This window comes from Mangifera indica, chromosome 2, assembly GCF_011075055.1.
Source record: "Mangifera indica cultivar Alphonso chromosome 2, CATAS_Mindica_2.1, whole genome shotgun sequence".
In the NCBI taxonomy this organism is placed as follows: Eukaryota; Viridiplantae; Streptophyta; class Magnoliopsida; order Sapindales; family Anacardiaceae; genus Mangifera; species Mangifera indica.
In genome coordinates this window covers 11,589,421-11,604,095 of record NC_058138.1, presented here as the reverse complement: position 1 = coordinate 11,604,095, position 14,675 = coordinate 11,589,421, and the positions used below count along the sequence as shown (strand labels likewise).

Below are 14,675 nucleotides of genomic sequence, written 5' to 3'. Positions count from 1 at the left end.
GATGAGCTGAACATAATTTATGTTTAATAAACATGTCGAAGTCAAGCTTAAACAGAGACTGTTTAGGCCCAAAAATGTATGAAATTGTTGAAATGCTACTGTGTGTGAGATAGAGCCTGCATTCATGCATTTGTGTAAATTGCAATGCTTTAACTAGAATCCAATGCTTGCCTTATTGGTCAAATGGGAAAAATGTGCAGGAAGAGTCTGATGGAGCAACAAAAGAAGTTGATACAACCAAAGAAGCATGGGGTTGTCGGGTGTGTTTGTCTTTAACGGACGAAGTTGATATGAGAATAATTCTGTAATAAAATTATGTATATAATTATATACATAAATAATGATATATTATAAAATAATTAGATATTAATTTATTTTTAATTTTTAACTATTCAATTATATAGAAACAAATAATTATTTATTTATAAAGTTATATATAAAAATTATATATATATTATTACTCATAATTTTGTGTGACTATGTACATTGTCATAGATGCTCATCCGTCGTTGCCAGATATCCATTTTGTAGACTTTAAGGTCACAAAGACCATCAAATTTATTGCCCACCATTTTACTAATTTGATAGTTTTATCAATTGAATAATATTATATATATATATATATATTTATATATATATAATTAAGTATATAAATGATATATTATTATATATTTATTATTTTATTTTTAATTTAAAAATTAATCAATCACATAATAAAATATTATTGATATATTCAATTATATATTTTAAAAAATATATATGTATTCATCCTTTTCTTTTTTCAGAGAAAAATAAAATAAAAAATTCTAGGCGGATCCGGGAGTGAATCCCGTAGTGTTCAAGTGGAGGTTAGCTTGTTCATTTAACATGTTCTTGTAAGGCCTGAACATATTTTTGGAATAAATTTACATAATTTTATTTATATTTATTATAAGTATATATAGTTTTATTATTAGTCCAAGTGCAAATAATTTCAAGCATTCAGCCTAAGAAGTTATTTGTAACCTCTTTTATCAAATTGCTAATGAATTGGTCCGAACAAAAAATGTTGATGGGTGTATTTCTAGATTATCAAACTTGCGAGGCATTGTAAAGATGGGAAAACCCAAAATAGGTCTGAAGTGTTAGTAATTTTAGAGCCAAAGGACTTAGTCCCACCCAAAGTTCATTCTTATCCCCAAGTTTCCACACTTCATCTTTTAAAAACTCGTATACCCACCTATAAACAATTAAAGTTAACTAAATCCATTAGTTATATTAATTTCTCTCTTAAACCCTAAAAATTAATAATTTTTTCTTAACCCAAGTTTTCAAAAATAGTATTTTCTCCCTAAGATTTCAATTTTTTAGATTCAATTTTTTCAATGATAAAGAAATTTCTCCAATGATATCTAGACAACGTCTCTTTCTCTTTGGCATGTCATCCTTCTAGCACTATTTCTTCTCGGGGCTGTGCAACATCATCGTTAGAGAATGAATACGAGATCTTTGTCGATAACAAACATTTTTTATCAACAAAAAGTCTTGATCATTGATGAAGACAGTTTGTTTTTATTACAGACGAAGACAAATTGTTTTCGTTCTCTAATAACAATGCCACATAGCATCAAAAAGAAATAGCATAGGAAGGAGGACACGTTGAAGAGAAAAAGATGTTATCTGGAGATTGTCGAAAAAGTCTCTTTATTATCGAAAAAATTGAATATAAAAAATTAAAAACCCTAGGAAGAAATACTATTTTTAAAAAATTGGATTAGAGATAAATTATTAGTTTTTAAGGTTAGAGGAAAATAATATAAAATTTTAGTTTTTTTTAATATTACTAATTAAATGATAATTTTACACTTAAAACTTATAGACTTAACAACTCATAGGTAGATATATGAGTTTTTGAAGGATAAAGAATGAGAATTTGGGAAAAAAATAAACTTTGGGTGGAAATAAGTCCTCTCACCTAATTTTATTGAACTAAGCTTAATAAAATAAAAAACTTGATACTCGAATCAGCGAGATTGAAGCTCTGAGTCTAAAAAAATTTTAACCCAAACTTAAACACACCAAATCCTGTTCATTAGACCCGATTGACATGCCAAATTGGTCATGTGGTTATAAAAATTGGAGATGTAATTATTTTTGTATCAACTCTTTAAAAAAGTAGTTAATTAAATTAATTATGCTAACTAAAATGACGAAAGGGTCAAATGAAAATTTATATGAAATGAAGGGTGAACGAAAATAAGCCAAAATATTCTTGAATATATCTCTGCTAGATTCTGTGGTTCGTCAGCTTTGGCGTTGTGACGCATAAACAGTTGCTCAGACAGTTCCTGTGAATTTTTACTCTCTTCTTCTTTCTATTCAAATCCATGTTTCAACCAAAAGGGATCTTCAAGCTTACCGGATTGGCAGTGGTTATTTTTTATCTCTTATTTTCTTCAATTCAAGCCATAGATGTTACGTACTGCGGTCAGTTTCTGCAGTTAATTCTATCTCGTGTAGCTTTTTCTTTCTTCTTTTTTCAATTCATTGCCTTTGTTTCGGTTTGTTTATTTAAGTAGTGTGAGTTTAACTTCTGGGTGCATTTATGGAAGCTTTTAGAATAATTTAAACGTTTTGAGGTGACTTATTGCTAGTTTAAACTCATAAGTGATGGATATTAAATAATAAATAGACGTTTTAGTTCTAACCGAGTTCTTGATTGATTGAAAATGCAGATAAGAAGGGGAATTATAAAGTAAAGGTCCATGGAGTTGAGATAATTCCTGATCCTGTAGTGACAGGCCAGCCAGCCACCTTTAAAGTTTCAGCCTTTTCAGGTAATTTTCCATATATTTGTCTTTCTCAGTCGTACCTATTGTAAATACAGGATTGATTGATCTATTTGAGTAGTTTATTGGACCATTAAACTTGGAATTTGTTGATTGTGGTAAGATGAAATTTTGAGCTTTTTTCAGGTGGTTTACCTTAGATTATGTGTTGGGTCTTATCTTGAATGTTCTGTGTTCACTGACCATTCTTTTGTTGTTCCTCTCCTGAGTTTGTCTTTTTCTCGGTACTCCTTTGTCAACATCTTGTCCACTTCTGAGCTTTAGCATATTGCAATTTTGAAATGCAGATTTTTGTTGGGAAAATATATTGGGATGAGCGCTAATAGTATTTATATTAGTCAGGAATAATGCAAGAAGTGTTTTTGCATTTTAGAGTTTGAGTATAAATAACATGTGCCATTTGGTATGATATTCATCATGGCTTTGTGTGGGAAGGTCTTCAGACCTTAGGTGGTTTCAAACAAACCTGAGTCACAATCAGCCTGATTCTTATGGTCCTTTCTACAGCGAGATATTCCTTTGTCTTTTTTCTGGGGTTGTTTAATCTCAAGAATATGTCCTACTCTATGTAGAGTTTGCTTGCGCAAGGATTTATTTGTGATATCATGACACTAGTTCAGTCTATTCTTATATTTTGAAAATGCCATTTAAAGTTGGGCTCTGATACGCATATGTGGTAGTATCCAAAATGATTAAATTGTATAATACCATTTTAGGAAAAAAAGGAAAAGAAATGACTGAATTTCTCTACGTTTCTATGGCTTTTCCTTCTTCTCCTGTTTTTCAGTCATTGAGAAGAGAAAAGGAAAGAAATCACATGTATGGATGTAAACACCCCCTTCAAAAAAGATGTCAAAGATAATCAAGAATCCATATACAAAAGATTCACTAAACCATCTTGTTTCTAAACTTTAGGCATGCTTTTCATGTTGTTGAGTGGCCTTGTGATGTGTGAAGCCATTATGTGATTGGCACAGGACAGGTTTTATTCAACAGGCTGTTTGTTTTTTTAGATGGAGTTGGCTTTTCATTATTGTGAGAGATTCAAACTCTTCACAATATTGGATTTTAATTAAAGAAAAAGAGAAGAAAAAAAATTAAATAAAACATTGGGAAGTATAATTTTAGATATGAAAACTGGTTGTGGTATATGATGGTGATAAACATGGGTGTTTATTACTGGAAAGTGTAATAAACTATTTGCAAAGTAATGAGCCATCTATATTCTCATTTGATGTTCAGTGACACTGATTTCTTGAAAATCCATGAGGACACTAATTATAAAGTTAGGCTTTAATTAAATTGTTGTATTTATCAACTGTTAACTTACATCGCTGATTATTTTGATGAGAAAGCATGCATAAAAAAGATGAATTGCCTCATTGTAGTTGATTTAAAGGGTTTAGAAAAAAAAAAAAAAAGGACTTCAGTCTGTAAAAGTTTTTGTTACATATTCCACATATCTATTGAAACCCTTAAAACTGTTGACACTATAGTGTTAATCACTGAACAAGTCATATATTCTATGTTGTTCTGGCATCTGCATAGTGTTAGTGAAGATTATCCTATCAAGTTTTGTGATGCTCAATTGGTTTGTTTTTTAAACCTTCAGCCTGTCCTGCATTGTCTAGTAACATTTTTTTCTTTCATCCTTCTCTTTCTCTGTGTAAGTGTCATGAGTTTATACTGTGACTCACCAAGTGAAGATATCGCAAACAGTTTTCAAGGTAGTATTTAACAGGAATGAAAATTTGCAGAGTTAAATTATTTGTAATTAAGTTATAACTGTTGTAGTTCAGTTAAACTGTTACTATTTAATTTAATTTGATTTAGCTAATTTTTACTGTAAAATTAAAATCTGAAAACAGGGAATGCAATGGTGTCAGTTCGAAGTTTCATATGGAAAATAAATATATTGAATTCCATCAAGTAGAATAATTTACAATTTTAGTATAAGAGATTCCCTGTTATAAAATCAGTACTACTAATTATGCTTACCAGGATTTGTGCCGTTGACTGTTGTGTTTTCTCTATATTTATATCTATGGTAATTGTTGGTCTTGAATTTTAAGATAGGGACTCTTGGTAATAATGGGGAATGTTTGTAAAGTAAATTGCTAATGCTCATGGTGACAATGACACTGGTTATGGTAGTTGTTGTGACAAAGGTAGATATTATATTAATGATGGCAATTATAAGCATTTTAGTGATAAATCTATCTGGTAATTTTACAGAATGTGGTAATTGTGATGATTATGTCACTTATAATTTTCATGGTGGTATTGGATTGTGATGCAGTTTTTCAGTTTTAGATTTCAAGCACTTTTGGTAGTTTCTGTGTCAAACTGCATAATCATGTTACCTCCAAAAATTTTGGCACCTGCTGAGATAGTTTCCTGACTTAAAGTTGTAGATTATTATTTTACTTTAAAATTTGATGATAGATCATATTTCTACCCATAGAGCTAACTTCAAATTTTTGGGGTGAGGCTTGTTTCATCAGATAAAGATTTCTTGTTTCTGGATGCCCTTGGTCTTTTTGATCCATATATTTTACCTTCTTATATCACACATATGTATACATGTGTATACATTTTGTGTTTATTCCCTTTATGTTTTCCTCGGAGTTTCATAAAAAAACTTATTGTGTCCCTTTTCACAGCTCAAGCTATCCCTGGTGGGAAAGTGGTGATTGACGTTTCCTACTTTGGAGTGCATGTCCATCAAGAAGACCATGATCTTTGTGAAGAATTGTCCTGTCCTGTTGCTGAAGGAGACTTTGTGCTCTCTCACACCCAGACTTTGCCCGGTTTCACTCCTCCTGTAAGTTTCATCTCTATTACTTAAAACATTGTGATTTATGAGACTGTCATAGGTACCCCCAAATTATTAGGCCATGTTAAATTATCAACTACTATCATGATACCTTAAAATGCCAAAACAAGTGGACACTGATACTAAGTTATGAACATTGGCCTTAGCAAGAGGTATATGGGCGAATTTTATTTACAAGTAACCTTGTGGAATAGGAGAATATGTTAATAATTAGGAGAATATACACCTACGCAGGAGGGTGTAGAGACCCTTTGTTGCTTTTGTTGATTAAATTTGGAGCAATAGGAACAAGATAGATAAATAAATGAGTGCATGGAGGTGTTGGTTTTCTTCCATTCTTTTTATTAATGAAACTTTACATCCCATTTCATTCTCTGAAGTAAATAAAGTAATGGCTATTAGAAGTTACAGATAATACAAGGACCATGGAATACCTACCTCTAAGTTGGAAGTATAGCAAAACAGAAGTACAAATGTTTAAGCAAGAAATATTTACCACAAAAAAGGAATAAAACTATTAGCCAACTTGTGTGGAAGAGCTCTTTAGTTGTACTTGTTAGTTTAAGCTTCTAGGTGGAACCATCTTTCATCGTTAAGTTGGATCGAGCAATGCTAGGTATACACACATGATGTGTGTCATGTGGTTGGACGTTAATTTATTGTTAATTCAAACACATCAACACACTTGATAACACATTATGTATATATCTATTTGTGTGGTCAAAAGTGTGTACATATAGTTTTATTGAAGTTGTGGATCATATTTCACCACCTTTTATATTGCCTTTGATTCCTTGAGATGGAAAGAACTATAAAATAATGAGAAAATGTCAAAATGTATGATTATGGGAAATATGATGAAAGATTAGGATAATCATTGAATTGAATCAATAATTAAAGAATATGATAATAACTGAATAATTGAAGATTAGGATAATTAGAAGAATAGAAGGAGACAGCAAGAGTGAGGGAGGGGAGGATGAATAGTGTCGTTTAGGTTTTAAGTAGCCTTTGGTTGACTGAGAGGTTACAACTTTGAGAGGAGTTGACACATCTTATTGTCAGTATTGTTCTTTTTTCTTTCTATTAATTTCAGAAACGGTTTGTTGGTTGTGTAAATATTATAACATTTGGGGTTGCTTTCTACAAGTTCCTATCATATGGCAAATTTTATTAGCAACTCATATTTCTTAGCATAACAATAATCTTATGCACATCTTGTTTGGAACCAGTGGCATTATCCTTATTCAGTGTTTTAATTTCACGTCATTTGTCTACAAATAGCATACATATTTTGTTGATGTAGAAGTATATTTTTTCAGTTACACTTGACATGGCAATTTCTTCTATCCTTTGATAAAGAAACCAGTTTGATTTTTCAAAAAATAAATTTTGCTTGCTAGTTTTTAAGTTAAGTTTATCTGGTTTGTTATTCTTTTATTTGATTTTCAAATTTTAGTATAATTAATCTTTCCTTAATTAATTATGTCCAATTGTTTGATATTGGTGTGGGTTGTGCAGGGTTCTTATAAGCTTAAAATGACAGTGGAGGACAAGAATAACAAAATGTTGTCTTGCTTCAGCTTCAATTTCAAAATCAGTTTTGGGTCCTTGGCCTCCGATAGCTAAGCCGAAAAGTGTGCGGCGTACTTGTGTGGTTGAATCTAAGTTTGTGTGTTTGTACATAAAATCACTTGAACTATCCAAATAAGTGTGCCAAAAAGTGTGCTGTGTTGTGTGTAGATTACAGTGTTGTGCCAAACTGTGTTGGTAATGAAGTGAAAACCACCTCAATTACAATATTTTTTGGTTAACAAATTTGAGTTAAATTCTAAAAATACTAAATCTGGAATACGTATGTGGAAACAGTTGATATGTATGGTAGTACCCTAGGTAGATGGAATACACGAAGATCTTATTGGGTGATTTAGTGTCAAACTTTAGATTGTTCAGGTGATTTTAAAGTGTTAATAATCACTGATTAGTGTACTCTTATATTATTTGTTGCATCATCTTGATAGTAGAAGATTATTTTATTATATGATAAACTAAATAAAATAATGCTAATAATGAAAAATAAAATACCTATTTGTTGTTGTCTTGGAAGAAAGCACCTTGCTGGTTTAGCCTCAAAATTAAAGTTATGTTTTTGCTGAGTATAGGGTGTTGGCTTCCCTATAGAGTTGCAAGGATGTTTAGCTTTCGTAGAATTGATACTAACGCTATTTTTTTGTGTTGTTTGGGTGGCATATTTTGTATAGCTTAGTCAAGTCGGTCAAGCCTATACATTTACTTATAAAGTTGGGTGATACAAATGTTTTGTTTGATTTTCTTTTTATTTTGTATCGTTGTAAGAACTATGATAGGTTTTTAAAATGAATTATTGTTAGTTTGTCATAGTTTTTGTTGTAAAGGCCTTGACTAGTTTTAACTTGTGTCTTGGGTTGTCTTTCTTGTTGGGAATGATAAGTGTAGATTGTTCTCGAGGTTTTCTGTTGGAAAACTTGTTACTCTTCTTTTAATATATACTTTTACCTATAAAAACAAGGGGAAAAAAAAAAAAAAAAGGAATACCAATGTAGTCAAAGATTACCCTGAATCAAAGGCAGTTTTGATGGTTTCTAAATGTTGATTTTCAGGCAAAAATCCTCCCTACATATTACCAATGTTTTACCGCGTTTACCTGAAGCATGATTTCACAACTATTTGAATAATATAACTGTTGCCTTCTTGTTACCTGAAATAATAAAGTTGTACTGTGGGTGGAATTGTATAACACTGCTCTCCTGATTTATGGAGCATTGTATGCATCTATTTTCATGCCTTTGTGCACTGTTGGTAATTAGTTTGAGCATTGCTTATCTACATTAATACTATAAACTTCATTATTATGTCATTGAAAGGCCTGAACCAATAATTTAGCTACAATGATTTACTTTGTGTGCTTCATTTTCCAAGTGTTTATGTTGCAATTTACACCGCTGATGATATCTAAGCATGCATTTTGTGACACAACATTCATTTATTGATGATGCATAAAGCATAATCAGTAAATTTCAAGAAATCACTAAATTGAAAGACACCGAAATAAGATTAATGAATTGTAGCCATTGGATCTTGGTATACTGTTGAAGAAGAGGAGAGAAAGGGAACTTTATAAACCCAAGCTTGTTCAATTGAAAACAAAGCCAAAGCTTTTTAGAAAGGAGGTAGAACTATTCACAGTATCATTTATCTTGAACTAAAAAGTAAGTTTACCTTCTGTCATCTCCTGCTTCTTCCTTCGATTTATCACCAGGCCAACAGCATTTTCTTCAACTAAATCAACAACCTCTAAAAACAAAACCATCTGCCGCATTTGCTTGTCATAATGCTTGAAGATTATCTTCCACCAAATTCAACAAGAATTGCTTCTTCTTCTTCTACTTGAACATTTTTCACATCCTCCCCCAAACTGAAGTGTACCATACTTTGGTTTGAAATGAGAATTTTAATATTGGTAAACATCTGTATTTTTAAACACAATTATCTCCAATGACCAATATACACAATTAATTCTACAAGCATTTGAGATTCATGTAGTGTAACTAATTCACACTATTTGAGATCTGAAATCTTTTCATCGTTGAATTTCTTCGTCTTCGATGAAGAGATATGTTTCAAATCATTTTTTGTACACTGGCCATTGGTTTAGGATAGAGAGGGGAGGTTGTCAGTGTTGAAGATAATGGTCGAAGGGGCAAAGAAAAAATTTGAAGGGGAGAGTATAACTTTTCAAAGTTAAAAAATTTTATGCAAGAGTGAATTTATTAGTTTTTAAAACTTGAAAGAGAAATATAATAAATTTTATATTTTTTAATATTATTAATAAAGTAACAATTTTACCTTTGTCTCTAACAAAAAATTTTAATGATAATTAGTCTATAAAAAAAAACTTTAAATTTTTTAAATTCAATAAGTGTGATTTAAAAAATATATTAAAATTTCGGTGAGAAATAGTTGTTTGTGTTGCATATCTGGTGGATTTTCCACCACATGTGGTAAATGTTGACAAATAGCATGGGACTGCATTAAATTAGCTCGGAAAATTGGCTGTAAACATAGCCATTTTTGTTGACTGCAGGGGCGACAAACTCCTATAAATACCCCCCCTCTCTTCATGTAACATATATATTTCTTCATCCAGAAATCAATTTTCTTCAATTGCTTTTGCTCTTCCTCTCTTTCCTTCTCAATTCTTCTTTAATCATTTATCTTTTTATACTTGTGTATTAAATTCATAACACGTTATCAGCACGATCAGCTCAGGTATATTATATCTTTCTATTATGTCGTTATGCTGCTTAAATATTATAAATATGGATATCCTAGTTGTGATGTCCGGGTTGACTTTTAATTTCTGTTATATTTCTGCTTAATTTTTCTTTATAATTATATAATATTTGCAACCTGAAGTTTGCAAAATTGTAAATCTAGACCTGAAGTCTTGAAACTCTTGAATCTGGACCTGAAATCCCGAAACTCTTGACCTGAAATCTGAAATATCATAAATCTGAACCTGAAGTTCTGAATCTTATTTGTAACTTGAAGTTTACAAAATTATGAATCTGGACCTGCAGTCCTGAATATCATGAATCTGGATCTGAAATTTTGAATATCATTCGTAACTCGAAGTTTATGAAATCATAAATTTAGACCTGAAGTCATAAATATCATTTGTAACCTAAAGTTTACAAAAACCAAGAATCTGGACCAGAAGTTGTGATATTATTTAAATATTTATTTTTATTGTATTCCATTTATTTGAATATTAATTTATTTGTATGTTTATTTATTTGAATATTTATATCCGATTTACAACCTGAAGCTTGTAAAATCGTGATAATATATATATGGGCCCAAAGTCACAAGTTTTACGATTTACAATTTAAAGTTTGTAAAATCATGAGAATACATATTTATGGGCCGAAAGTCTCAAGTTTCATCAAAGCCTTTATTTTAAAATAATAATATCACCTTTGCAACCTGAAGTTTACATAACGTGTGAAAAATATGGACTTGAAGTCCAAAACATAATCAGAATACGTATTATAATATTATGAATACTAATTATAAAACTAGAAGTTTTGTAGATATGAGATAATATATGGACCTAAAGCTTCCAAAATTAATCATAATATTTCTCCTACAAAATCAGCTGTTTTGTAAATATGAGATAATATTTGAACCTGAAGTTTCAAAGATTAACTCATATATATTGTCTACAAAACCGAAAGTTTTGTAACTATGACAATAATTGAACCTGAAGTTCCTAAAATTGGATGGATAATATTAAATGGGCTTTTCCTGAGCTTTGAAAACTAACTAAATAAAATATCCCAGAAAGACAAATACAAGACTATTATCTTTCGGTATCATATCCCTGAAGGATTGCAAGCCGAAATATAGATATAATAATAAATCCATTAAATTTGTGGAGAAATTTGAAAGATAGATTTGAACATCAGATTTAATAATACTCCCAATAACTTTATATTTAGTATAACTCTATAATATTCTTCACATTTTATTTTATGCTCTTGTTGTAGCAACATCGGAAAAGAAAATTCTGAATTAATATTTTCTTGTTATATATCATTCCCTGAAGTGAACGCAACTACCAGAAGTAGTTATCATAAATATGAGAAATAATAGAAATCTCAGTCATACCACCAGAAGTGGACCAAGACTGAGACGAAGTAAATTATAATATAGAGTAAACCACAAAATAATAAGTGTGGTTATAAATGTCATTGGTAGTGTATTTGTAGTACACACAAGCATTGGGTGGATCTATATTAAGCACCCATAAGAATTAAATTTTTATTAAGTTAGATCCTGTCAATCTAGTGATTCTTGATGTTTCAAATCCTCTTTCAAAGAATAATAATATGGGTCACTTGAATAGTGACGAAGATGCCCAAGATTTTTATAAGTCCATCATATATATTTTGAAGTCATAAATATTATTTTGTCTTTCTTCCTTTCAATATTTTGTGTATGTTATAACTAACGTAATTTTTAAATGAAAGGAAATGGACTCTAAAATTGAAGCGTTGACTTCAAAAGCTGATGTGGGAGATGTGTGTTTGGTGGATAGTGCAACAACGCACACAATTCTTAAGGAAAAGAAAATTTTCTTATCTTTAGCATTAATTGAAGCTAAAGTAACTACTATATTAGGATCAATTGATTTGATAAAAGGCTCCAGAAGAGCCACAATTATGTTAAACAATGAGACCAAATTAAGCATCAATGATGCATTATATTCAAATAGATCCAGAAGAAATCTACTAAGTTTTAAAGATATAAAAAATAATGGTTATCATCTTGAAATCATGTGTGAAAATGGTGTAGAATTTATCTGTATAACTAGTAATGCCTCCAGAAGAAGGTTTATATTAGAAAAATTGCCTTCTTTATTATTTGGATTGTATTGTATAATCATAAAGGCAATTAAAACCTACGCAGTATCGAACCAGAAGTTCGTTGATCCAAAAGCATTTATGCTTTAGCATGATCGTTCAGGCCACCCAAGATCTACAATGATGCGTAGGATTATTGAAAATTCACATGGACATATATTACAAAATCATAAATTTTTATTGTCCAGTGAACAATTTTGCACCGCCTGTTCTCAAGGCAAATTGGTAATACGACCTTCCCCCTCCAAAATTGGAGGTGAATCCCCATCATTCCTGCAAAGGATTCAAGGAGATATATGTTGACTCATTCATCCACCAAGTGGGCCATTTCGTTATTTTATGGTCTTAATTAATGCATCTGCACGATAGTCTCATGTTTGTTTATTGCCTACTCGAAATGTTGCATTTGCTAAATTGTTAGCACAAATTATCAAATTAAAGGCACATTTCGTAGATTATTCGATCAAGTCAATACGGCTAGATAATGCTAGTGAATTTTTATCCAAAACATTTGATGATTATTGCATGTCTATGGGGATTGAGGTTGAACATCCAATCTCGCATGTCCACATACAGAATGGATTAGTTGAGTCTCTTATCAAACGACTCCAGGTAATTGAACGCATTTTATTATTAAAAAGTCAATTACCTACTTCTATGTGGGGACATGCTATATTACATACTACAACGTTAATTCACTTACGACCTTCTTCTTATCATCAATATTCTCCCCTACAATTAGTCATTAGTTACCAACCTAATGTGTCTCATTTGAGAATATTTGATTGTATTATATATGTCTCTATTGCGTCTCATCAACGCAAAAAAATGGGACCCCAACTTCTCTTGAGAATATATGTTGGATATAATTCACCATCCATTATCAGTTATCTGGAACCATTAATAGGTGATCTTGTTACTGTACGATTTACAGATTGTCACTTTGATGAGACAACTTTTTCGTCTTTAGGGGAAAAGAAAATGCCTTCTGAAGTTAGGCATGAACTTACTTGGTATGTACCTACCATGTCTCATTTAGATCCACACACATCCCAAAGTGAAACTGAAGTACAAAGGATAGTGCGTTTACAAATTATTGCCAATCAAATGCCTGATACATTTGTAGATATGGAAAAATTGACAAGATCACATGTTCCAGCTGCTAATGCACTAGTAAGAATCAATGTGACTACTGAATAGTCCATTCGAGCTGTAACTGATTCATCTACCTCACGCTAGAAGCATGGTAGACCTGTTGGATCAAAGGACACTGTTCCTAAAAAAAGAAAGACAAATAATCAAACAAATAATCCTCCAAAAGAGGTTATGGTCTATGAAGAGACTCAAGCTCCTGAAGTGGCACAAACCCCTGAAGTGGTACAAAATCCTAAAGAACAGGAAAATGAGAATATTGAAATATCTTTAAATTATGTTTAGACACAAGAGATGTGGAATCGTGAAACAATTATAATTGATGATATATTCTCATTTGCAGTAGCTACTGAAATTTTGAATGATGATGATTTTGAACCACGTACTGTGGCTGAGTGCAAACAAAGACATGATTGGCCTAAATGGGAAGAAGCAATTCAAGTAAAATTAGCTTCTCTAGCAAAACGTCAAGTGTTTGGGCCTATAGTTCCAAGACCTTAGGACATACAACCAGTTGGATATAAATGGGTATTTGTGAGAAAAATAAATAAGAAAAATGAAATTGTTAGATATAAAGCTAGACTTGTAGCCCAAGGCTTTTCCTAAAGGCCCGATATAAACTTTGATGAAACATATGCACCTATAATAGATATAATCACATTCAGATATTTAATTAGTTAAATAGTCTCTGAAGGACTAGATATGCGTCTAATGGACGTAGTTACTGCTTATTTGTATGAAAATTTGGACACTGAAATTTATATGAAACTCCCTGAAGGATACAAATTCCCTAAAGCAAAAAAGGTTAATTCAAGAGGCTTGTACTCAATTAAATTACAACGATCATTGTATGGATTAAAACAATCCGGACGTATGTGGTAAAATCGTCGTAATGAATATTTGAAAAAAGAGGGCTATGTGAATGACCCTATATGCCTATGTGTCTTTATCAAAATGTCAGAATCAGAATTTGCTATTATAGCAATTTATGTTGATGACATGAATTTAATTAGGACTCCTGAAGAGTTTTCAAAAACTGTTGAATATCTGAAAAAGAATTTGAAATGAAGGATTTGAGGAAAACAAAATATTATCTCGACCTACAGATCGAGCACAATTCAAATGGAATACTTATCCATCAATTAGCATGTATTGAAAAATTATTAAAACACTTTAATATGGATAAGGCTTATCCTTTGAGCACCCCAATGGTTGTTCGGTCTCTTGATCCAAAAAAGGACCCATTTCATCCTAAAAAAGAAAATGAAAAGATACTTGGTCTTGAAGTACTATATCTTAATGTCATTGGAGCCTTATTATATTTGGCCCAATGCACGAGACTGGATATATCCTTCGCAGTTAATTTATTAGCCTGATTTAGCTCTACACTAACCC

At 31.2% G+C, this 14,675-nt stretch overlaps 1 protein-coding gene across 1 annotated transcript; it reads left to right on the top strand.

The window, feature by feature from the left end:
• Positions 1 to 2,207: 2,207 nt before the first annotated feature.
• Positions 2,208 to 7,466, top strand: LOC123203654 (putative phosphatidylglycerol/phosphatidylinositol transfer protein DDB_G0282179). Its single transcript, XM_044620102.1, has 4 exons — positions 2,208 to 2,466; positions 2,715 to 2,816; positions 5,492 to 5,652; positions 7,186 to 7,466. The coding sequence occupies exons 1-4, from the start codon at positions 2,367 to 2,369 to the stop codon at positions 7,291 to 7,293; spliced, it is 471 nt and encodes a 156-aa protein (XP_044476037.1). The 5' UTR covers positions 2,208 to 2,366; the 3' UTR covers positions 7,294 to 7,466.
• Positions 7,467 to 14,675: the final 7,209 nt, after the last annotated feature.